Consider the following 25,996-nt stretch of genomic DNA (forward strand, 5'->3'; position numbering starts at 1 on the left):
CTCACAGATGAACAGGTGAGCAGAAGGTTTGACAAGAGATTTCTATCAGTCCCTTCTGAGCTGAATTAGCCTATGTTTCTTATAGTAATGTTTTCTGTTTTATTCTGTCTTCCTTTCTTAATTATTTTATTCTGGTTTTAATTACTTCATGTGCTGAACTGATACTTTCATGGCACTGCCATGAATTCAAAGTTTTGAGTAATATTAGTTAGCTTGGTGCCTGTCGTTTTCTATAAATTTTAGGGTGGTTTTCTACTGTGTACCTCACTGTACACTTATCTGTGTTGAATTTCGCTTTCTTATTACATAGTCCCTCAGTCCTATATGATCCTTATGTCAGTTTATCTTTGCCAGCTCTTGTTTTTACTACATTGCATATCTCTCTACTGAGTAAACTTGGTCATCTTGCCACTTGCTCTCTTGTCTAGAACACTTACGAATTTTGCTTACCAGTACAGACTTTGAGTTTGTAGTAACCTCCCTTCAGGCTGCAATAGATGGCCTGCTTCTGCCCTCTTTTTCTTCTTGATTGCCCATTTGTCTGTGCCTGGACCTTCCATCTTAACTCATTGCTGCTTAGTTAAAAGCTTTTGTTGGATGACTTCTTCAGAAATTACTGTGAGATCCCAGTGGACTACAGAAATTGCATTGCTCTTATCCATGTTTTTTTTTTTTTTTTTGACTTCTTGGTATTGGGTGGGGTTTTCTTCTGTTTGTGGTGGGTTTTCTGTTTGGTTTTTGTTTTGTGTTTTTTTTTATGGGTAGGATTACTTACCTTCACATAATACTTGGGTAATGCTGTAGATAACGAATTGGAAAGCCTTCTTTACGTGTCCTACCACCTCCCTTCCCACTGAAGTTTTTATGTACTTAGGCCTCTCTCAGCATCTAGTAATCTATCCAATGTTTGAATTTTCTGTTTTCCTGAGGTCTTTTGATGTTTCTCTTGTTCATCTCTTCTCCTGGCCTTGTTTCATCACATGCATAGCTCTTTTCTCAATGGCAGAAACATTGTCTTGGTGCTAATAGAAACATTTAACTTCCATAAAGCTCTTTGTGGAGCTAATATGACTTGGTATTTTACCTTTTCTGTTGTGTAATCAGATTTTACGTTTCATAGTAGTCTCAGATCTCAAGATGACTGATTGCATATTTATGTGCATTTCTGTAAAAGAAATATTTATACATAGGAAACTGAAAATGTTTTAAATAAACGTTTTCAAGGAGAGTTGAATTTTAATTAATTAACCACAGGGATGAGAACAGAGGCTAGAGAATGTAAAAATGTATGGTAGATCTATGATCTCATGTTACTTATACCTGATGTGCAACTTTATACCTTGAAAACAGATTATAAAGAGGGCTAGCTAGTTCTTAATGGTCACTCCCCTTATGTGAAAATGTGACATTTGAAATTATAATGGTTTGATCCTAAAAGATAGTTGAACTTCTGTATTTAGGTCTGTATATAGAACGTAATTCAAGTAAACCGTTGAAAGATTTATAACTTCAGTTGGTTGAAAATTCAGGTTATTAATATTGTCTGCCAGCAAGGAAGACTTATGTTTCAAACAACCATCCCAGGAAATTTAATGCATGTTAATTTAGAGTATTAGCTAATACCATATTTATTTATCCACAGGACAGATTGACTCCTTGGGTTGCATTGACTATGTAGAAGTATTTTCAGGCTTTCTTTAGGAGTCTTGAAACCTGACACATCACATAGGTCAACAATATCTAAATGTTAACTACTGTCAGTCACAATGATACATTGTGTAATATGATCGAAAACTAAATTGCAAAGAAGAATCTTTTTCCTTCTATTTAAGAGGGTGCTTATTAAGGAAAAAAATCTTCTGACATTCTGACAGTTTCTTTATGCAATGTATGCTGTTTTATATAGCAGCCAGTTAACTGACTTAGTCAAATGCAATCACGGTTTGTTGTATTTGCTTTAAGAGCATGAAATTCCTTAAGACGTGTTTGCAGTGAGTGACAGCAAACCCTAACAACATTCAAACATTTCTAGAAATATTGCCTTTTAATCGGTAGTTATTTGCGCATTAGAGAAATACACCCATGTGGAAGTAGTCATATTCTGTAGGAGAAGAAGGGACTTTCACTTAGGATAGCTCCAAAACAAAGGTTTCCTTTCAACAGTAACATTTAGCATCATTAGAATGAACAGTAATATTTTTTTTCATAGTGTAACTCCTAAAAATCTGTCCTGTTGTTGAAGACTCTTAATAATAAACTTGAATTTAAAACCGAGGCCCCAAGAAAATATGTCAAAATGAAACTGTATTAAGGCACGTTCACTTCTTTGTTACCTGCCAAGAAACCAATCAAGTCCATCAGAGATTTTCCCACCTCCTCTTGAACTTGTAATAAACCTACATTTTTGACAGTTTCACCCATACATGTTTTTGCTACTGTTTAGTTAAGTTAACGTTTTATAGAAGCATCCCTAAATCTTGAGGTTTTATAATATTTCTAGAAGGTTGTTTGTGTGGGTTTGTTTATTTTTTAAAATTCTCATTATTGTAACTGCATATGTCTGCTCTTGAAATAGAACTTAAGATATCAAGTTGTGGTTTGAGCTTAGAGGGCAACTGAGCACCATGCAGCTGCTCACTCATCCCATCCCCCTCAGGACTGGGAAGGAGAAAATAAAGCAGAAGGCTCAGGAATTGAGATAAGGATAGAGAGGGATGATTCACCCATTATGGTCATGGGCAAAAGACAGACTCATTAGGGGAAGAAAAAAACCCATCACTTTAATTCAGACACTAACAACAAAACAGTCAGAGTAGGACAGTGAGAAGTGTTATCATATCTTAAGAACACCTTCCCTCACCTCTCCCTTCTTCCCAGGCTCAGCTTTGCTCCCGATATCTCTATTTCTCTACTTCTTCCCTCCCAGCGGGGCAGGGAATGGGGGGTGTGGTCAGTCCTGCTGTTTCTCCCTCCTTGGGGGAGGAGTGAGGGAGGACAACTCCTCGCATTCTTCCCCTGCTCCAGTGTGGGGTTCCTCCCAGAGGAGACAGTCTTCTGCAAACTTTCTCCAGTGTGAGTCCTTTCCAGAGCCACAGCCATTCCCATGCTGCTCTGGTGTGGGTCACTCCTGCGTGTTGCAGTCTTCCCACTACCAAACTACAATAGCAGGGGCTTCTTCCCTCAGAGTCCCGGCCTTCTTTGGGCACAACCACCTGCTCTGGTGTGGGTTCCTCCATGGGCTGCAGGTGGGCATCTGCTCCACCGGTGACCTCCATGGGCTGCAGTGGGGGTGTGCACCATCACACACTCACTCTCCCCCCCCCCCCCCCTTTCCTCCTTTGTTCCACTGACCTCAGTGTTTGCATAGGTGTCCTCATCACAACTCCTCCTTCCAACTGATCCTCCGAGGTTCCCCTTCTTAAATACATTACCACAGAGGTGCAGCCACTGTCACTAATTGGCCCAGCCTTGGCCAGAGGTGGGTCCAACTTGGAGCCACAGGGCTGTGAGGAGCTTCTTACAGGGGGCCACCACTGTAGCCACCTCTCCGCTAATAAAACCCACCACCACACATAACAAACCCAGCACACAAGTTCTTTAAAGCAACAAAACATGAATATACTACTACGTGTTTCTACTACTGGTTTTGCGGGAGTTTTCAGTGGCTCCCTCGTAAAAAGGTAACTTCACTTTTCCTTGGTTTTAAGCGTTTATAGTCTGAAAATGACACATAAATAATAGATTTACTGTGCCTGTGAAGTGACTTGTGTCATGCTGAGTACGAGTTACGTGTTTGCAGGAGTTAAAGAGTGGGTAACTTGCAGGGATATGCTATGGAATCATGTCTGTAGTCTTGCTGCCTGTGCAGGTTGTCTCCCAGGTGTTTTGCTTTAAGACATTGGAAGAGACTAACTTGAAGTTCCAAGAAGAGTTTCAGTTGTGTGAGAAGTAATGCCCTGGCAGTACTTGCCCCTTGAAAAATATGTCATGGGAGATACTGAGTTGTTTTTTTAGGGAATGTTGTCCACTCGGTGCACTAAGACAAATTTCTGATGAAAGGAAGAAAGTGTGCATGGAATCATGTGAAAATTGTGTATAATAAATGCTGCTCTAGTTCTCATTCCCTCCCCAGTCCCATACTTAAAGACTAGATGCAGTATTTTCCTGTGTGTCATGACTTTCCAAGGGCCTGTGTGGATTGTGGCTCCTCCCTTTACCAGATGAGTTATCCCAACAGGACACTTGGGATTCAGCATCTCTATACCTTTTTCCCTGTCAGAGTCTGATTAGTCATTCAAAAATGAGACTATTTTTTCTTCCCTGAAAGTACATAGCTTGCAGAAAAAAGAATTAACAAGCTACTGTCTTACAAGCATAAATCTCCATGGCTGCTCTTTGTATTTTATATTTTCAGGGTCCCTGATAGCACTTCTGGCATTTCACTCTGTTGCACTGTCTTTAGAAGCACCCTTCTTGCGTTTCTGATACTAGTATATTTGGTGTTAGGATTTCATTTGGTCCTAAGCTTCTGGGAAGAAATGAGACAGCTTGATGGGTGAGAACCAAGCAAGTATTTTCTTCCCATCTGGTGGTACAGCTATTGTTCTCACCATCTTTGAAGCAGCCTACCACAAGTATCTAAACTTTGCATTATTTTGGTTTTCCTCTTTATCGTGTTGAATGGAAAGGATTGTGGTCGATGGTGTGGTAGTGCATTAATACCAAAAAGCCTAGTATTAAACAGTAAGAGTTGCAAACGTGTACATTCTACATTACTCCCTTTCTTTCCTGGGCATGCTGTGGAAAGCTGCATGCTGAAGGACATGCACTGTGCAATCCCTGTTTGAGTTAAAATTGTCATTGATAGAACATTTTCTTTTCAGTTTTCTCTGTGGAGTAGCCTGGGGTGGAGAGGAGGGTGAGGAATATGATGTAAACTTTTCTGTAGAGTTTCATGGGCAAAGGAATAATGATGTTTGAAATCTAGTTTCTTGCTTTCCCTCCCACTGTCTCCCTCTGTTCCCGTGTAAAGAGTGACCTGTTACTTCCAAGTTCAGTTATCCTGTGATACTTGCTGACCCAATATTCTTTTTCCTGCTTTTTGTTCTCTGTGATCTCCAGTTCCTTCAGGTTGCTTGTGTGAATTTTCAAACTTTTACCTTACATTTAGTGAAACGTAATACTGAAAAGTTTCTGTTGTGAAGGGATGGAAAGCTTTAATGGATGACAGCTATAGCTTTGACTAATAGTTGTTCATTTAATTAAAATAAAGAATACAGAATAAGTCTTGGGTTGTGATCCTACGTGCAGTTCCTAGGTTTAAAAGGGTATAAAACCATTGCACTGTTTAGATGTGTTGTTTAAAATTATACCACAAACTTATTTCACATAGTGTATTTAGGGAAAAAATTGAAAATTGTAACCATGTAAGGAAATGTTGGCTGTTATTTTATGTCCTAACAGGTTTTTTTTTTTCCTCTTGCTTTGAACATGTAATAGAGGAGTGGTTGAATGGCATTTCTTAGTACATGCCAAGACACAAGTATAAAGTGAATTCTTCTGGACTCATCTCATATCATACTTACCTGTCTTCTGAATTGCAGTAATGTTCTGAGTTTGTTGCAATAAAGAAGTAAATGTTCTTTAAATGCAGGCTGGTAATACCATGGTGAACTATTTGTTTAAAATGTTGACTTAACCCAAGTCTGCTAGAGGTCTTAAGTTAGTTTGACTTTCTAGATCAAACAGTATGAAAGCTGTTTTCCATCTTCCACATTACACTTCAGCCTTTTGGAAAAGCAAAACATGACAGCTTAAAACTGTATTTTTTATCTTGGTTTTCAGCAGTTTGGAATGCTATTTTGTGGTCTATTTGTAAATAAAAATGCCCTTTTTGAGATACTTTCCAAAGGTTTTAAGATTTGGGATTGAATCTCTGACTTTGAAAATACTAAATGTTTTCCTGACTTCTGCCACTGTATATGTGGGGTTGTTTTGCTGAAGTTCAGCCATGAAACAGTCCTGTCTGTCTGTAGGAGTTTTGTTTCAGAGAGGGAGAGAGAAGAAACCCTCCTCTTGCTATACTTTCACAATGAAGTTTGAACAGGAACCTGCTCCAGTCCCAGCTTTGAAGCTGTTTTCCTCTCTTCCCTACCCTCTTCCTTACCTGCAATTTTCTAAAGAATGTGAGGATATTTAGGAAGGCTCCTGACTATGCCAAATCCTCAGTTTATGGAAAGAAGCAATATCGGGTATATATTCTGGGTAACTTCCTTACCTTGTTAAGGTTTTTTTTCCTCTGAAAGATAGAAGACAACACTTTCTGTTTTTTATACAGAAACTATATTTTAAATGTACTAAATATACAGAGTCTGGTTATATTTTAAATATGCTTTCTCATATCTGCTTAGGAGAAAGTATATAAAATTCTCTGTAGTCTTAATGCATATATAAACTTTCAACTTACACAAGGTCATGTTTTTGCTTTTGGTACTGGCATTTAGCTATTTGTTTAGGCGTTCTGTAGGAACACGTACTTTTCTTTCCCCCTGCTGAAGAGTTGCTTTTCAGGCTGTGCTAATAAGATACATTTAGTTTTTGGGTACTAGCCAAATGGAGTCCTTCCTAAATTTTCTTTGCCAAAATTCAAGTTAGTCTTTGTATTTTTCTCATGTTAAATCTCAAGCCTTGACACTAACTTGGACGAATTCCTAGCCAGTATTTGCTGCTGACATGTAGGTATCGTCATTATGCACATACGCACACCTACACTGGTCATGTCATCCCTACCTGTTGTTAATCCCCTTCACTTTGGTAAAAGCGAGCCTACAAACTGCCCTGCCACAAGAATGGAAGTTTCACAGCTCTCCTTGGGGCTGCCCTGAGTGAAACCTCAGTGATGACTGTGTTTCACAATATGCTGGTTCCAGCTGTGTGCCAGGAGGTATGTACTACTTTGTTTGCTAAGCTTCATTCGTAACTGTGATTGTTTTTCTTATTTTTAATTCTTACTTACAACCTTAGGAGACGTTGAGGTTTTCTGCAGCCTTTACAGCACTGGTCAAATGTATTAATTCTACTTTGGCATCCTAGATGGATTTTCTGCCAAATAAGAATGTTTTTGTCATCTTGCTGACTCATTTAGAATTAGTAGTCTGAATCACTTTATGTGTTTCACAGAACAATTTGAAAGTCCTTCCTTCCTTCCAAGCTTAACCTTTGCAAATTGAATAGGAAGACAGCTGTGTTCATTGTATTATGAAATCAGGGTTTTCATGTAATCTTGTATAAAAGGTGATCAATATTAAAAATTCCCCAGTTTTTGTGCAGAATTTTTTGCTTTTTAGTTCTCAATGGTGGAAACAAATACAGAATTGCTAGTCAAAGAAAACAAAAGGTTTTCACACATCTGTTAGTGAAAAAACTTACAGTCCCCTGTGCTTACAGAACTCACAAGAATCCATCAGAGAGCTTGTCTAAAGCTTTGTGCAGCAGCTTGATAGGTCATCTTTCATCTAGATACAGAAGTATTGTTTTTCTACTCCAGGTATTGTTGATGTCAGTAACTTTACTATTTTAGGACTCTGCTGGTGGCTTTTAATGATCTGTGTTGCATGCCAAACTTTTATGGATTTAATATGCTGACTAATTTATATTCTTGTAGTATTAATGCAGTATCACAGCTCTTGAATGTTAAGAATTAATCCTTCACTCAGGCAACCTAAATTCTTCCACAGTTCTCAAGTTTGATAATTTTAGACATTAAGGGGAGAAAAGGGATAAGCAGGGTGTTTTGGGTGAAACCAGGGCAGTTTATATTCTGCCGCTGAGTTTGTACTCTTCATAGTGTGGGTGGTCGTTACTGAGAAAAATGAATGGGTTTAGTATCTTACAGTCTTGAAGCTACAACTCTACCTAGCTCTTTCTAGCATGACAGAAAATATGTCTACATCACCATCTATAGCTAGGGAAAGCCACAGTATGTCGTCATTCAACACAGTTAGCCTGAAAACCCTAAACTGAAACTGGATTTTTGTTGTTATTGTTCTCTTTTCTTTTGCTGTCTTGTTCAGCCACCAAATTTACATAACAGGAGGCAGATATTCTAAAAAAATGTTGATTTTTTTTTTTGATAATTTGAATTGATGTAATTTACCTTAGCCTTAAATTGGTCGTTTCCAGATGACAGCTTTTAAATAAGTTTAAATACAATGGAAAAAAAATCCCCTCTTAAGAGACTTTTTCTTGCATGCATACATTTTTGCATGCTTCAGTGAATTTTAAACACATTTGGTCTAGAACAGTAGATATGAAGCATCCCCCTTCTAGATCCAGCCTGTTGTCTTGCACTGGGACTCCTGATACCTTTTCTGTAGCTGAAGCCAAGTGGGTAAGAGTTGAAGTGCTGCCCCATGCGATGTGTTTGAAAGGCCAGTGCTTTGGCCTGGGGCCAGCGGGTGACTCGGGCCAGGGACAGTCTCTGCTGTGTGTCTGTCGGTGGCTGCAGAAGAACAGCTTCTGCTCCATGGTGTCGCCTGATTTGGATGTAGGAAGCCTAATCAACACATAGCTCAGCAAATTGGGATTTGTTTTGCCTAGCTCATTTTTGAGGCACTGGGGTGGCTGGCTATGGAACGTCTCTGCAGCGGTGAGGGCTTAGGTGAGCTCGTTTATATCTCCTTACCTCAGGAAGAACTATAGCTTCCTCCTTAAGATGCTTTGGACACAAAAATTGGTTGGTCACAGGTACACTTATTATATGCTTGTTTATGCTTATACTGGGAAATTATCTTATTTTTTATGAAGATAGAAGTTTCCTGAAATTGATGTATCTCAGTATAGAAGAGCCATATGATACTGTCCTGTTAGCATTAGTGGTGTTGGCAGTAGATTAACTGTGAGTGTTCTGCTGCATCTCAGTACAGCCAGGTATGGTGTAAGTGGTTTTAGAGAAAAGTTTAATAACTAAATATCTTGCATAAGAAATTTTGAGTCAAAGCTGAAGAGGAGAGCGTATCAGAATCCTCTTAATTATTCTCAGCAGCCTGCAGAAATAGGTTCATTCAGCTTAGTAAAGCATGGAGTTATATGTTCACAGTTCAGAGTTCTGGATTAAAGAAATAGTTTTTGTGAAAAACTTGCGGATTGCGTGCCAGGGAAAAATTCTGAACTTTAGTACACTTTTGTGTACTTAATTTCTGTATGTGTATTATGAAATTGGCCAGTTCAGCTGCTTGGCACTCTGATGGCACTTGGATTAGTCATGGAGAGAAGTCAGTCTTTGGACACTGTATTTCAACAGCTGGTTTATTTTGTGTGTAAGACTTTGCTATGTTTTGCTTGATGAACAGTCCACCAGTGGAATGCTGTTACATCATGAGACATAATTTCAATTAGTATCGACTTCTAGAATGACACTTGAATTAAATATTAACATTTTCTATGCTTTGAGTAAGTAAACAAAGGACTCTGTTTTCATCTCCCTTCTCTGCAAGGACACATAAAAGGGGAATCTGTATTTTGAACAGCAGAGCATCAAAATCTTGACTACTCAATTGTCTGTGTTGATTTATCAAGGTCAGAAAAGTCTTTTTTGGTCACTTAGATATTTTTTTTTAAAAAAATTATTTTATTTTTGAATCTTTAAATGTTAGGAAAGACAACTTTTGCTGGAGATGCTCTATCTGGTGGGGTATGGGAAGAGATTAAACTCAGTACAAGCTATTTCATGAGGAGAGTTGGAAACATTGCAACTTTCTACAAATTAATCTTTTTTTACTTCCAGCATGTTCTAAATTATTCTAATAAATGCAGTGCTCTTCACAACTTGAATTTCACTTTCTGGGCACTGTGGGGTTGAAATCCTATTAAACCCACCGTGGTGTGACTGAAGCCTTTACCTGTGTAGGACAAGTTGTGAGGATGAAAGTCTGTTGCTGGGGTAGGCAAGGTCTGCCTTTCTAAAATAAATAGCTATTATGTGACTGGGGGGGGGAAGTTCAGTACAGATTGTAAAGCGAAAGGGTATGAGCAAGACGGCAAATCTTTCCTGTGTTTCTCTGATGTTTAAAGTTTAAAATACTTTAGACCTTTTCTGCTACCCTTTCTTCATCAAAGTACTAGTCTGTGGCAGTGAAGTAAAGCACTTTAACTAAAGTGCTTTCTGCCTGTACAGAAAAGCAACGATGCAGTTACACAAATGTTGAGGACTTCAGTTCTCAGCCTCTGCTTTTGACTTCTATTTTTGCAACCCAGAGTCATCTTTTTCTTGTATTCTCTTGGTTCCAGGCTCTGTGTTACACTGTGGGGTTCTTACAGTGTTGTTACCCAGTGGGTGTGCCTGTAGACAGACCTGTTTGTAAAATAGAATGTTATCAGCTGTAACTTACCTGCAAAGATGTATAACCCAGTTTCCTTACTCTAATGTATATCATTCAGATCCTATAATAATGGGAGAAGTGGACAGAATTTTAAAAGTACAGATAATTGCAAGTGGATTTAAGTTGCATATGCAAAAATGTACTTTCTCTGCATTGAGGAGATAGATGATAGAGGGGCTACAAGATGAATTTTACATGTCTAAATAGGCTTTAATGTCAATGTGAAAACTGACAGTTAAACAACTAATAAAGTTCTTGTAAAAAGTAATTTACCTATTATCAAAAGTTATTGTTCTATTTATGTGTTTAAGTGTAAAGAAGTTTTCTGTTGCTTATGATGTTTTCTTGGCAAAAATGACTGTCTTCTGGTGAAAATATGTTTAGCAAAGGTAAGCGAAATAATGTACCTTCTGAAATGAAACCTCAGTATTGCATATTTCATTTCACTGAGGCACACTTGGAAAAATTTTGTATTGTTTGTAGAAGTACTTAAAACCTTTAAAATTTTTTTTTCTTTTCAGTCATTATTTAACCTACTGGAATTTCGAAGACTAGTTTTGAATTTCAATCCTCCCGCAAATGCTCAAGACTTGCCCCGAAACCAAAAGGTAAAATTTGAAGCTAACTTCCCCTGGTGGCTGATAAGGGCATTTCTCTCTTGGAATCGAATTTTGCACTGTTCTCTAGTTCAAGTTAGCATGGATTTTACAGGTACCAATTAACGTTTCTCTGAGCTTCCTATTATGGATCTTGCATAAAATATGCTAGCCTCACAGTAGAGTAGGGGGTAGGGTGTTGAGGGAGACAGAGTTTGCACCATGTACTGATACTTAGACCAGGTTCAGTGGAAGGGCTTTGCCGACACAAGCTGTAGCAGCACTGCTACTAGTGGGTGAGCATTTCTAATGTGAACGTAGCTTGTGTTAGCAAACATATTTTATTCAAGTTCCCTCACTCTGTGCAGCTACGAGCATGCTTTTTGGTTACCTGCATGTTTTTGGTCTGTTAGCTTTGCCAGCAGCATTGTCAGTGTTGGCCTGGCCACTTCACTGGTTTTTGGGGATGTTAATTACTTGTAACTCACAATCTGAGATTAAGCTTTTGGTTATTAACTTGTCTCTTCTGGCCTTTTCATGAGGTGATTTGTAAGCATAAATTTTCCCATGTTTATTCTGGTATGAGATTGGGGAGTGGGGGAGCTCAGGTTTCTTGTGACCTCAGGCTGTCAAAGAGGAATGGTCGTAGACTGAGGGATAAAACAGACCAATTTTTCTTCCTTCGTGATGTCCTCTGCGGAAGGATGCATGAGGGCACCTTGGTTTCTATGTTATGAAATAGAGAGGAAGAAATTGGAAGAGGAAGTGGCTGTATGAAGCACGAAGGCACTCAATGTCCTGATTTTTAGCAAGGGCTTACAGAACAGTGAATTCTTCCATATCCAGAAATTGGACTATTGCCTTTTGCCTCTTTCTTTTGGATTTTTAAAAAGGGAGTGTGTTGTCGGCCTGTTCTTAGTTGTTTGGCACTTCAGGCTTGACTGGAATGTTCACTAGGAAAAGTAAGACCTGCAATTAAAAAAACAGAAGATGACAGACATGGAAAAGATAGTGTCTTTTTTATAAACTTCTAGGTATGTACCATAAAAGGGAAGTTGAATGTTCAGTGAGAACTGTATAATTTCTACAACACCTTCCTGCCACCCCTTCTCACTCCCCCTTCCCCCCCCCCCCAGTTCAAAAAGCAAGTTGTCACTAGGGAGGTTTTTAGGAAAAACTGTTTGCAGTAGATCATGAGATGATGTGCAAATAGAATATGAGTAGTATTAGGAACATAGCACAAGAGGGTGATGGGACAGTGTATTTTGGTAAGACAGACATAATAAAGTCATGCTTTACTAAAGAGTTGTACTGAAGTAAATGTTTATTTTTTTAGTTTTAGATTGACTTTCTGCCTGATAACCGTTATTTGACATATAATTTGTTTTAGTAGTATCCTCCAGTACTCAGGGTTCTTTACCTTCATTTTTTAGGGCATAAAAAGCAGTTGGCACCCAAGAGGTGATACGCAGTATAAGTAATAAGCTGTTGTCTTTGAAAAGTGTCTTGCCCAAGCATTGACACTAGCAACCGAATTTCTTTAGCAATTCTAAAGTTCTATTTCTTAGAAATTCTGACCATTGCAGACAATATTAAGTCTGTGTGAAATGGTGTGACAGCAAGCAAGTCTATGGTTTTGTGCAGAAAACTTGCTTTCTGCAAGCCTGCTGGTAAGAATGTCTGATAGTAGTTTGTATCCTTTCCTTTGTTAACTTAAACTCGAGAATGAAATAACATTATTAATTGATGTACTTAGCTGTTTTATCTACAGCTGAAAATAGTGTTGAAATATGTTTTGGGGGAGAATTTAGGAAAATACATTATTGTCCAAAAAGCTGATTTGTCACCCAGTGTGCAATAGGTCAATAATCACACTCTCGGGAGAGACATTGCTTATTTATTTGAGTTGTGCAAGCCTAGGTGCTCAGTGGCTTCCCACAAATCAAGCACAGCAATGAGACTTTTCACACTATATTTATACACAAAACTTGCAGAGTTAGTAATTTTTCAAGTCCATCCCCTCTGAGATGATTGGTTAGTAATTTACATACAATTATAATACTGCCAACACAATACTTCTACTACTATGCGTGCTCAGGGGAAGGGTCTTCACCTGGGCAAGGGTCATCTTGACCTATAGGTGTGACTTTTGTAGTTCAGCTAAGGGTACACGGACCTTGGGCCTGCTTGCCAATTGGCAGTGTACCTTCTGCAAGGTCTAATGGCTCCGGGATGTCCTTGCTCAAAGACAGGTATCTACTTGTTCTTCTGATTAGGGATGCCAAACATCTACAAAGAACGTCTTTCTTGACCTCAGCATAGTTTTTCTATATTGTTCTAAAAGTTTAACCTTCAACAGGATTGCTTCACTAATTGGAACTAAGACAAATAGGAGGAATGCATGTCCCCAAATATGGTGCTTTTATTTCTTTATAAGGTGAAGGCAAGTAGAGGCAAATTGATTTAAAGCTTTAATGTAAGATACCAATTGACAAAAAAGTCCTGAAACTTACTTCCATCTGCTTGTTTGTTTTAAAACTTTCTCAACTTTGTTTTGTTTTGTTTTTTATTTTTGACCTAGTATTAAGCACCGTATGTGACTGACATTCTCTAGGATCAAATTTCCTTGCTAATAAAGGCCAAGTTTTAATAATCCCAGATTTTTAGCACTTCTGTTTACATCTTGTTGTTCTTCCAGTTAGTGGAAATTAGAGTTTAACGTAAGGGTCATGAAAATATCTTGATTTAGAATTAAATTGTGTGGTTGTACTTCAGGGAATATTGCATAGTGGGGTGGTGGTGTTTTTTCCTATCAATACATTGAATCCAAATACTGTTAACAGTTTGGCATGTAAAAAGTTTAATCCAGAAGTCATTGGTATAAATTTTGACTTTAAAAAAGCCCCCAAACAAACAACCCCACATTGTTTACCTCAGCTAATTGGACTTTGTTGTTCTGGATTTTAAACTTGGCCATACACTTTAAATCTCCAGTCTGTTTTTTTTCTTTTTAATGTGAAATTAATTTTTTTCCTCGGTGTATTCCTCAGCTTCCTTCTGTAGAACAGATACTGTTCTCTGTAGTTGCTGCAGATTCTTTCCTCTCCCAGTTCTCTTACTTCTTGCTGTCGTATGAACAGATCTTTTTAGCTGGCCTCTCTGTGTTCAGCAAAAATATTTGGCCTCGATGGTACCTTCAGATGTTTTATTATCAAAGGAAGTGGGCTACTGTGCTACAGGTTGCCACATCCTTTCCCCTGTTTCATCATCATTGTTATGCCAGTGACCTGGGATACTGATTGAGAATAATGAATGTTTGCTATGTATTAAATATGTAGATTGCTTTAGAAGCATTTCTTAATCATAAATTGTTCCAACATCAGTGTATTAAGAAATTATTTATGTAGGCAGGATAGGTGATAAAATAGAGAATGTTTTCGATGATGAACTTCCCATATAGTTTTTATTTCAAAATTTATTTTAATCTTTTTTTGTACTGGTGCATCTTTATAGTATGCTTTAAAATTGGTCATGTGCTGTGATTGCATTAGTATTTCTTTTGTTTTACTGTGCAAGTCCTTTGTGGAACTGTGTACCTTGTTTTGGGGACTGGCTCACATCCTTCTGAAGATTTTAGGCTTTGTTTAGTTAGAAGCACTGTTTGTTGTGGTAATGCCCACATAATCTGTCCAAGGATCATGCGTAATGCATTAAATCGAGCTTTCTAAAAAACCAAGAAGGATTTTTCTAGAGAACTTTTACAGAGATACTTGCTCTGAGTAATCCTACTGACATCAGTAGCCAGTTGTTCAACCTAAAGCTACAAGTACGCTTAAAACTCAGCCTAATTAATAGTGTAAATTTGGGTAAGTAATGTAATAATACTCACTGCCTATGTACTTTAGGTTTAACAAAAGGAAGGTGACACCTAGGGTATTCTGTGGTCAATCGTGTATATTATGCATATGTATTATCACTGGTATTGAAGTATCTTGATAAAATAGATCCAAATCTTGAAATTCTATTCATTTTTAATAGATCACTTTATGAAAAGAGTAGAAAAAGAATCACTTTCACAATTTGTTTCCCTGTTTTGTTGTGGTAAAGTGCTTTAAATATGTAAATGGGAGACTGATTTTATTAAGTTACGATGATTTAATGCTGAATTAGGGTGACATTTCATGAAGTCAGCTTTTTTTGTGAACACTTTATAATTGGCAGGTGTTTTGCAAGGTGAACTAGATGAGCAAGTAAAACTTAAGAATTTACGTGACTAGAAGTATTTTTTAGGTATTATGCGGAGCATGTTCTAGTTCACCATGCACAGTTTTTAAAGCTGAAATAAAACAGACTTTATGTACTAAAGATTTATGCATGCTGGATTGACAGGAGCGACTAAACAAGTCTGTTGTTTGAGCATGTGAAATAGTTTGTCACCAAGTAATTCCAGTTTGACCAGCATCTAACATCTGTGCTGCCTTTGAATGATATTTTGTTCTAAATATGAGTGGATATTACATGGCTTTTAATTTCACAAGTATTTGTCAACTGTCTACTCAGGAGTATGAGTGATATCCAATCTCCACAGCATTTGTAACCTTTGGCTTGATCTATGGTATGACAGATTTGTGTTTCAGTTTACTTGCTTTTCATTATACAGGCAGAAAGTATTTCTTCTGCTTCTCTCCTGGAAAGCAGAAAAAGAACTCATATTCCTCATGAACTATGCTTTAAAAAAAGGGGGAGTAGAAAGGAGGACAGGCTCTTTCTCTTACTTCTATCGTAAGAAATAATAATGATTTGTGTATACCTTATAAATTTCATATTCAGAAAAAAATAAGCCTAGAAAGGTACTAGTCAGTGTGCAATCTCACCAGAAATTCTGCTACATGTATAGCAATAAAAATAAATGCATATTGTTGCAGTGTATTACTTAAGGCTTTCTAAGTCTTTGGAACAGCAGTTCTGTCTTAAATGCAACTCAGTTTGTCTGCTTGTCCATTCAGCCTCGTTTCAAGTCAAACAGCCACATCTAGATGTGGTTTCAGGGAGCTTTCAGTTTCTGAAATGTAATTATCTTCCTAGAAAATGACATTATTTTGTAAAACTGACAAGTAAAAAGTATGCAACACTACCTTGGTAGTACTACAAGTAAGCTTATAGAATATGATGATTGGTTGGGTATATGCTTGGTTCATGAGTAACACTTCTGTGAAGTAGATTTTTTTTTTTTTGTTGTTACCACTTTGTTAAATATTTTTAATTATTCTTCAAATACAGGAACATAGGAATCTGCCTTTCATGCGTGAACTGAGGTACCTGTTTGCACTTCTGGTTGGTTCAAAGAGAAAATATGTTGACCCATCAAGAGCAGTTGAAATCCTTAAAGATGCTTTTAAATCAAATGATTCCCAGCAGGTAATTTCTTTGTATTTTCATTCAAGCTTAGGTATGTTTTCATGTGGTCATCTGGCTTTAGGAAATACTTAATGGACATTCAGAATGTCCACAGAAAAGAAACTTCCGATTATCACATTCTTTGAGTTTTTTCTACAATGTTATGTGATCCCTAGTCACTTGTATTAAAAAGAAAACAAAAATTCCAGATAGAGTGACTATTTTATTCAGTACACTTTCTCCTTATTATTTTAGAAACTAGTAGTTCCTCATTTTTGCTTTTAGGTTTTAGTTTAGCTTCTAAGACTGTGGTTTTTTGAAGGAGCTTTATTCTTCTGATCTAACAGTACATTCAGGGCTGGTACAATCTTAGTATACTGTTTGTCTGTGTAGATATTGGTTTGGAGGGTCCTAATACTCATATTCAGGATTCTTGCCTAAATCATAGTGGGCTTTTCTGAGAAACACTTTTTTTTTTTCTTCAGATGCTTTATTTTTTCCCACATGAGGTTATGTTGCTAAGGTGTTTAATTACAACAGCATGCTAAGTTTAGCGCTCGATGAAAGTAATGTTAGTCACCATTTGTTAGATACCAAAAGGTTTGAACAATGGGATTCATAAGATGCCTTTGGACTAGTGTGGTATGAAAGCTGAGCCCAAGTAATAAAAATCACAGGACAGTGTAATGGCTGAGGACCACCAGAACCTTAGTGTTGTCAAAGAGCCACCCATAAAAAACCCCAATCATGGCATAGTCTTGGACACAGTGTGATTTTTGGAGCTCTTGTGGAGGGGAATACTGCTATATTGATCTTGTAAGGTGACACTTCATTGTGTTCTGTTAGATATGTGGACATACACTGATCACTTTGTATTTTTCAACAGCAAGATGTTAGTGAATTTACACACAAATTATTAGATTGGCTAGAAGATGCCTTCCAAATTAAAGCTGAAGAAGAGAGGTAAGATGTTTTTCTAGCTCTGTACATTATATGTTTTGGTGAGAAAAAGCAAACTAAACAACCAAAAATCACTTTGTACTGCTTGGCTGAAAAAGATCCAACTCAGTAGCTTGTTTTAGTTCAAGTGTGTTTTTTCCATATGTGCGATACCTTCTACTTTTCATGAATTGTCTTTTTTCACCTTCTTATTTTATGTTACAAATCTCACTGAATGAATTCCAAAGTATTTAAAGAGTACACATATGTTTTGTACATAACCAATTAGGCTTTTTTCATTTGAATGCAGTTTTGCTTTTCAATACTGTAGTTTAAATACTTCAAAACCTTGCTTCTGTTTCTTTTCTCAGAAGTAAATACTCATCGTTTGTGAAAGTGAACATCTGTAAACTGTCTTTTGAATAAATAATTGTTTCTAGAGTATTGCAGGAAATAGTTTTTACAAGGGTTTTGTACAATTCAACCACTTAAAATTGATTTACATAAATTTTCCTAGAATGAAGCACTTCTGAAACTTAATTTTCAGAATATGCTTATTGCAAATATTTGAATCATTGTTATTGTCATCAGAGGAAAATACAAAACTAGACAAACAGTAACTGAGTAAAATAGGCAGCAATTCTGTAATTCAGAATATTCTGTTCATAATTTTATAAGAGTTCGTAGTTTTGTGTTTGATCTGCTCCCCCCCCCCCCCCCCCATGTTTTCTGTTTTCAGGGATGGAGAGAAACCAAAGAACCCAATGGTGGAGTTGTTTTATGGACGATTTCTAGCAGTAGGTGTACTTGAAGGTATGCATCTGAATTTACTTGGACTTCTGTGCTTGTGTCTGTTAAGTGCTTGTGTAAGTACACAGGTGAATGATGAAGTTACAGCATTTTAGCTACTTCTGCAGAAGTGTACTTGAAGAATATGAGTTCAGTCTGTGACAGAAGGTTTGTCCTGAAAATATGACACTGAAGGTAAATATAGAGAGCTGCAGTAGTCCAGAAAGACTGTTTTGATAACTTTCAAGAGCCAAGTGTATGTACTTAAGTGCACTAGGAATCAGGGTGAAATGCTGAGCAAAAATACTTGTGAGAAATTATCAAGGCACTTTTGCCACTTACTAATGCTATACAGAAGGGAAATTACTGTATTTCAATGAGTTAATCTCACACTCTCTCTGCTTCATTTAATGCAATTTAGAATTTGAACTATTACATTTTCTTCTGTACAGTTTCTGGTATGGATAACATTCCCTCTTAAAACTACAGTTCATTGAAAACAAGTTAGTGAAAATCTGTTCAAGAGCAGTGTCACAAAGAGTACTGAGGAGGAAGAGACTGTACAGCAAGCTTCTCTTTAGCTTACCTGCATGTAATGAGTAGATCGTCAGAAGGGTTCTCTATTTCCAGGAGGTCATCAGTTATTAAATTATTTTTAACGTTGGTGATTCTGTCCACTGTTCTGAGAGTAAATGTCTCCTGAGATGTGTCTGAATGAAGCACCTATAATGTCTAAAGTGGCTTCTGGTTTGTTCCTTGGCATGGAACAGTGTATATGACTTGTCAGATTTCTTGCTACTAGCTAGCATTCGTGCTCCTTTGCGTTTGGCTATCCTTTACATTCTCATCTTAACTGAGGAGATATGCAAAAACCAAATCAATGGAAATAAACTGGTGGATGTAAGAAGACTTGTTATTGACTTTAGGATGAAATATATTTAAATTGTAGATTGAAATAATTTGTTGCCCATATTTCTCCTCATATTTGAGCTTATGTCTTTGTGCACTGTTAACCAAATGATCTCGTTTTCAGGACAGAAATCATGAATATTCTCTCTTGCGGTTTAGTTTTGCAAAATGTACTTATATGAAGGGCTATTTCATACCAGCAATCCACTGACTTTGCTGATACAATGTCGGGTTGTATTACTAAGCTGCTATTTGCAGGAGGAGGACTTTGATTTATATGTGTAAAAATTCCCATACATCTGTGGTACCAAGTAATTTTGAGTTTTGCTTATTACTAGTAGATGCAAAACCAATATAAAAAATAGGCTGAAGAGGAAAATACAGTACTTCTCAATATTATGTTCACAAGACTTTTTTCAGTAAGTTGTTTTCATACATATAATTGAATTGTTCAATAAGAAAATGTAGGTATTGTAGACTAGGTCAGGTTACCTAGGATTGTTATGGCTTTTTAAAGGTAAAAGTTTGTTCCTAAAACCTTAACTGTTTAATTTTTTCTTGTGAAGGTAAAAAATTTGAAAACACAGAAATGTTTGGCCAGTATCCACTCCAGGTTAATGGCTTTAAAGATCTGCATGAGTGCCTAGAAGCTGCAATGATTGAAGGGGAAATTGAATCTCTCCATTCAGAAAACTCTGCAAAGTCTGGTCAGGAGGTGAGTTAAGTACTCCTGTGGGCTATTCTCAGGATGTTGTTGTAGTGCTCTTTATTTTTCATTGCAGTTCGTGGTGGTTTTTTGTGACCTGCTTCTGTGCAGGTTCTGATGTCTGGCATAATTGGAATGTTGATTTGCAGGTTCATATCTCTTTTGAAGTATCCAGAGTATCATCTTTTTGGATTTTTCATAAGATAGGAAGTTCATGCTTATTAAAAGCTGGCACAATTAAGCACATACAGTGATTTGGCACAGGGTGGTTCCCACCTGTTGCTGATACTTGATCTCCAGAGAGGTCATGGATATAATGTCCTGTGGTAGCTGACCACTGCTATGAGTTGCCTGCCCTGTGCTGTAAACAGCAACCATGAGCTGTGTGTTTGAGCATGGTTATTCCTTTGTGCCTCTGTCTTGAAATGCCTCAGCACCCTAGCCTTCTTCTCCTCTCCCCTTTTTACTGACATTTCCCAGCATCCTCCTCTTTGCCCCCTACAGTGGGCAGTTCTCCTCCTTTTTGCTTGTGGTGGTGGACAGAAAATACTTGCTCTTTGGGCTGCTGTTCCTCTCAGGACAGCTCTTGCTAGAGCAGGAGGCTGCCAAATGTCAGAGCATGCTTGAAGCATGGGTGGAGGAATTCTGATGGAGTCCTGCTAAGAAGTGGGTTATGCAGTGTATGGTGTTGGGAGGAGGTTACAAATGAGATTACTTGTGCAGAAGTAACAGGTTAGGGAAAAGATGTAGTTGGACCAGTGGTGGTTATAGAATCAAGAGGGTGTCCTCTGAAATGTCCCCTCTTACTGCTGGCACGCATGTGTATGCCCAGCATTCTTCTCTGGCAGAGCTCTCTCTAATAACCTGTGGGTTATTGATGTGGAAGTACAGGAATACCCATTGCCTGTGAAGGCTGAGCTACTTTCTCCTTAAGCAGTTGTTCGTGTTTCATCAAAGTTCTTTTTAAAGATGTGAAATCTTAGGAGGCTACTACTACTTAAGTAAGATGTTCAGGTATAGTGTCTTCCTTGATGTCAGTCTTTTGCTGTAATGAAATTTTGTTTTCTTTAATCGTATCGGTATACACACAGAGTTTAATTACCAAGCCTAGTGATGCACATTGAAATAATGTTCCAGTCTGAAGTTCTACTTTCAATACTGTGTTAATCAACACAATTTTATGTCATCCCTTTTGCAGTCCCTTTTTCTGGTCAGCTATTGTTGATCAAATATTGATCAAGCAAATCAGATACTAACAAGAATTTTCAAATGTATTTACACATCTTACTGGATGTGATGTTCTTTCATAGGATGTTTCAGGTTTTTTTTAATTCTAGCACTTGTAGAAATGTTGTCTTACAATGAGCATGTTTCCTAAAATACAACTGGGAGAAACAAAAAAATTCTTGTAAATATCTTGGTACAATCCCAAGTTCAGTTTATGAAAGGTGCAATCTTGGTGTACCTACTACAAGAGCACAATTGTTCATTTTATAGACTGAAGGTTTCTTGCAGTTAAAACCTGTGTGCATTCATGCATAAAATGTCTGTTCAGTTATAAATGCTTGACTAAAAATGTCAGACTTGGGGTTTGGTTTTGTTTTTGAAGGGTTTTTTTTAACCTGCAATGTCAGGAAACTATGGGGAACAGAAGGATAGTCATGTTCAGGTCTGGAGTGTTAAGCTTTGAGTTCTGTGAAACTGTCAGGGTTTTAATCAGCTTGCCTTCTTAGCATGTGGAAATGGAAGTGAAATAGTCATATGACAGATTGACAACAGTGGCAAAACAAGAAAGGTAATGTGTTAAGTCCTAATTTAGAAAAATATTACTGCATTATTACCAGGGCCAAGTAAACTGGTTACATTTCCCTGAAGTAATTTATTTATAGTGATTGCTGCTGTTGGTAGTTATGTTTAAGCATAATGCCTCCAAGATGTTACAGTGCATTGGAAGGTTTGGAAATACTGAAGGAAGCAGAATTTCTTGTAGTTTTAGTGAGTCTGTCTCCACTGAAGAAAGACTTCAAGTAACATTCATCTGAGCTGATAGATATCAAAGCTTAAAGAGAGTAATATTAATGTGGTAGTCGCATGTGTTGAAAGATCCTGAAAGTAACATTCTTTTTCTTTTTTTTTTTTCCCCTTGTTCCCACCATTGGCTCTAATGAGGTATTTAGCTTGTTCATTATTATAATCATTCTTATTATTATCACGATGCCTAAAAGCCTCTGTCCTGGAATAGGGTGTAAGCAAGCCAATGTACGAACAGAAAAAAAGATATGCCCTTTCCCAAGGAACTCAAATCCAAATTCAAGAGAAGATGGAGGTCAATGCACATACTTGAACTTAGGAGTGTGGGGTAAATGAGATAATGTTTGTCACTGTCATGGTGGTTGAACAGCACATCAGCATCTTAGTCATTGTTAAGTGTTTTGGGGATCTTGCAATAAAAGGGGTTTAGGGGGAAGGGTTGTGATTGTAGCTTTGCGGACTTTAACATTGAAGTTTACTGTTGTGTGAAGTTGTTGCAAGAGAGTAGTCATGACTGACTTCTTTAAAACTGAAAAGGTGGTTAGTAGAAGTTGATATAGGCAGAAATTGGAAGGCAGCTCACTTTGCATGTAAACTGGTGAGAGAAGTGGTGCTATAAGGCAGTAAACTGGGAAAATTCAGCAACATCCTGGAAGTCTGTTAGTTTGACAAGACTACTGGCGCTAATGCCAGGTAAGGGGAGAAGAGAGGAAACCCTGCACTGAGGTGTGGAGTGATGAGAACCTGGACCCAAATTTTAGCTGTGACCACAGGAAGAAAGGCTTTCTTGGAGGTATTGTGTGAAAAGGCTATTCCAGATATTTGGCTGGATATGAGCTTGAAGTGAGCCCCAAGTCAAATGCCACCTCTAGGCTATGAGCACTGATGTCAGAAATATGTGTCAACGGTGTCTGCAGCAATTGGCAAAGCTTGAGTTGATGGTTAGACATCAAAAAATGTATTAAAAGCATAGACTGTGGGTTTTATGTTGCAGAATTGGGAGAGAAGAAAGGAACTCTAATGCTGGAATTGGAGCTGAATTTGTCTTGTTGAGAAACAAATTACATAAGTAAAGAAATGAAGACTAAGGATAGACCTCTATTGAATACTCAAAGAAAACCAGGGTAAGGTTGGTCCATGGATGGGTTAGCAGTGATTAGAGACATGAGCAGAAACTTAAGGAGAAATTGTTAGTATGGAGGAGATTTCAAGAAGAAGTATTGATTTTACAGTGCTGAGGGAGCTTGTCTGACCCAGCCCAGACAAGGGTGGTCCTGCTTCAGCTGAGGTCATTAGAAACTTTGAGTGATGTCAGGTGAATGAAAGGGTCAGAAAGTTGAGTCTGAGGGGACTAGTGGGAAAAGCACTTGATAAAGTATAAACAACCCTTTCAGTGGCATTGGAGAGTTAAAAGAGAACAGGACAGTTGGCAAGGCAGGTTCAACCATAGGTTGCTTTTAGGACAAGCGAGACAAATGTGAAAGGAAGAAGCCTTCCTGTCTACTCTTCTTTAATGCAAATTGTGATAGATGAGTTGAAAAGCTCTGATGCATCATGGGTGACAAATGGTCTCTGTTTACAGTGAAGGGGAAAGATGGGAACTTTGGAAAGCTTATGCTGATCCACCCTCTAAACCCAATTTCTCCCATAGCTATGTCAGTCTCCAGGTATTGTACCAATATTACTAAAGTTCTGCTATTGGAAGGCATTCATTATGGGGTTTTCTGTTTTTCTTTTGTTCAGCACTGGTTCACTGAGCTTCCTCCTGTCTTAACTTTTGAGCTATCAAGATTTGAGTTTAATCAGGCTTTGGGGAGACCAGAGAAGATACACAACAAATTAGAATTTCCTCCAATTTTGTATCTCGACAGGTACAGTATAATATTATCAACAAAGTCCTAGTATGAATATAAATTAAATCTCATGAGTTTGGTAAAGTTGCCGGTGCATCTTATACTTGCTTAAATCTCAGTAAATTTATGTTCTAGCTAGACAGGTTAAAATTTTCATGGGTTTTACGTGTTTCAGAAAATACACATAGATGACAATTTTAAGACACACTGCTGCTTTGTACCAAAAGCTGCTTGCACTTCAGTCTTTGATTGTTAGGTCATTGTGTACATGGGCAAAATACTGTGGAAAAAGCACACTGTTTATGGATCCATTTGGGAAAGAGGGTGAGAAGTCAAATATTTCATAGTGTTCCAGATAGACTGCGTGGTTTGAAGAGGATTCTAGGCATCAGTGCATGCAGTTTATGTGGAGAGGTGAAATACCATGATGGCTTTCAGTTAGATACTGAATGCTATTTGTGAGCCTAAATAATGAAATAGGAGTATTACTCTGTGGCTGCTACTTAAACCACTTAATTTAGAAGCTTCCTAATACATGTTTGTCATCCATGGTATGAACAGAGCTTTTGACACTGCAAAGAAGCATCTTCTGAAAGTTGTGGGAGAGAAGGCTTAATGGGTTTACCATTTTTTTCTCAGTTTTGTTCTACTGCTTAATATGTTGCTGGCTCTAGAGAGCATGAGTTTTTGTTAGCACTAAGCAGTATGGCTGATGGGTACAGACCTCTGTTTCAGTGTTGGGATACTATGGGCTGACACCTCTTTCTAAATTTCATGTTTTACAGGTATATGCATAAAAACAGAGAAGTAACAAGAATTAAACGGGATGAAATCAAGAGACTCAAAGAGTACCTTACAGTTTTACAACAGAGATTAGAACGGTACTATAGATAACTGTGTAAATGCATATATTATGGGCTACATAGAATAACTCCTTTCAACTGTACACTTTGTGTGTCGTTATTTGCTCTAGATTTCCCTTCTGTATTTCTCTTGTTTTACTCTTTTCCTTGGAAACTGTATATAAGCACAGTGATTATAATGCATGAAACATGCTAGGAAAGGCTTGCTTTGTTTAATGGCAGTCAACCAGAAATTTTTTTTTTGTTTTGTATATGTGAGTCATGGCATTAATACATTTTATGGTTAACAGATATTTAAGCTATGGTTCTGGTCCTAAACGATTCCCCTTGGTAGATGTCCTGCAGTATGCCTTGGAGTTTGCCTCCAGCAAGCCGGTATGCACATCTCCCGTTGATGACCTGGGTGCTAGTGCCCCTGCCAGCAGCATGTTGCCAGCCCAGACCTCGCCCAGGTAAGGGCTGCCTCCCGCTCTCCCAAAGTGGGGCCAGTCATTCCCTTGGTGCAAACCCAGCTGCTGAGAGAGGGCAGGAAGTTTAACTGCTTTGTTCACGAGATAACTAGGCATCTATTTCCTAAGGGGTGTAGCACAGTTTTTGCTCTATTTCTAGAAGTATTTTTCAGCATGACAACTTGAATAAATAAACTGAAATGTTAATAAACCGAGTTTCTCCTGTACGTATAAAAATGTCTTTAGGTGGAGAATTACTATTTTTAAACAAAGCACAATTCCGCTTACAATTCCCAATAGACACAGTATCTGGTGAGGTCACTGCATCCCAAATCTGTTGTTTAAGAATTTGAATTTGGGCAGCATGGATGTGCCACAGAGCTTCAGGGTTTCTGATCTACAATTTATCTGTTAATTTTTGCCTGGGAGTTTTCTGCTTTGCAGCTTACACTTTTCATCAAATTTGTCAGGAGCCGAACAGTCCAACTTTTTAAATACAGATTTGCCAAAATATCAGGGCGATATAAAGGTCCAATAATGTAATTTTTCTCGTTATTAAAGCTAGTAACTATTAGTAATAGTTAATAGAGTTTAACTTAGGATAGGACTTGGCTAGGTGGTCACTAACAGTTTACAACAGAGCTTTTTATATGGCATTTAGAAAGTAGGGTTCTAGGTTCTGGTCCAGTGAAGATGGTTAACTCCGTAGTTTAGAACAATGAAGTAAATTAGTCTAAAAAGCATTAAAAAGATTCCAGGTGTCTTACTGATATAATGCCAGTAGAAATCATGATGATTGATAAGAGAAGGCAGACTTAAAAAACTATCATTGCTTGCATGAGATACAATATCAAAAGTAATATACTTTGTTCAAACTTCTGTATGGGAAGTTTGTTCTGTAAAAATATAAGACCTTTTTTTGTCAATCTGTAGAAACACAACAGCATGCTATGTGCAGTCTCATTATTAGCTCTTGATGTTCTCAGAACTTTCTAAACTACTGAAGAATTCAGGTTCCTTAGGCTCTGTCATGATGCTGTACACAAAGTAAAAAGTCAGTGGCTTGCTAGAAAGGTCTTCAGATT

At 37.7% G+C, this 25,996-nt stretch overlaps 1 protein-coding gene across 6 annotated transcripts in view; it reads left to right on the top strand.

Annotated features, from left to right (window-relative positions):
* USP25 (ubiquitin specific peptidase 25) overlaps positions 1–25,996 on the top strand; it is a 92,598-nt gene that overhangs the window by 41,301 nt on the left and 25,301 nt on the right. For 3 of the 6 annotated variants that reach the window (XM_074902035.1, XM_074902054.1, XM_074902064.1), the window contains exons 6-13: positions 10,901–10,987; positions 16,256–16,393; positions 17,259–17,335; positions 18,051–18,124; positions 19,576–19,724; positions 23,490–23,617; positions 24,385–24,480; positions 24,753–24,914. In XM_074902035.1, the coding sequence (XP_074758136.1) occupies positions 10,901–10,987; positions 16,256–16,393; positions 17,259–17,335; positions 18,051–18,124; positions 19,576–19,724; positions 23,490–23,617; positions 24,385–24,480; positions 24,753–24,914 (911 nt within the window). Of the gene's footprint in view, positions 1–8,640; positions 8,746–10,900; positions 10,988–16,255; positions 16,394–17,258; positions 17,336–17,991; positions 17,995–18,050; positions 18,125–19,575; positions 19,725–23,489; positions 23,618–24,384; positions 24,481–24,752; positions 24,915–25,996 lie in introns of those variants that run through there. The other 3 variants (XM_074902044.1, XM_074902084.1, XM_074902073.1) reach the window with 3 other exon arrangements.

Source organism: Athene noctua, chromosome 1 (genome assembly GCF_965140245.1).
Source record: "Athene noctua chromosome 1, bAthNoc1.hap1.1, whole genome shotgun sequence".
In the NCBI taxonomy this organism is placed as follows: Eukaryota; Metazoa; Chordata; class Aves; order Strigiformes; family Strigidae; genus Athene; species Athene noctua.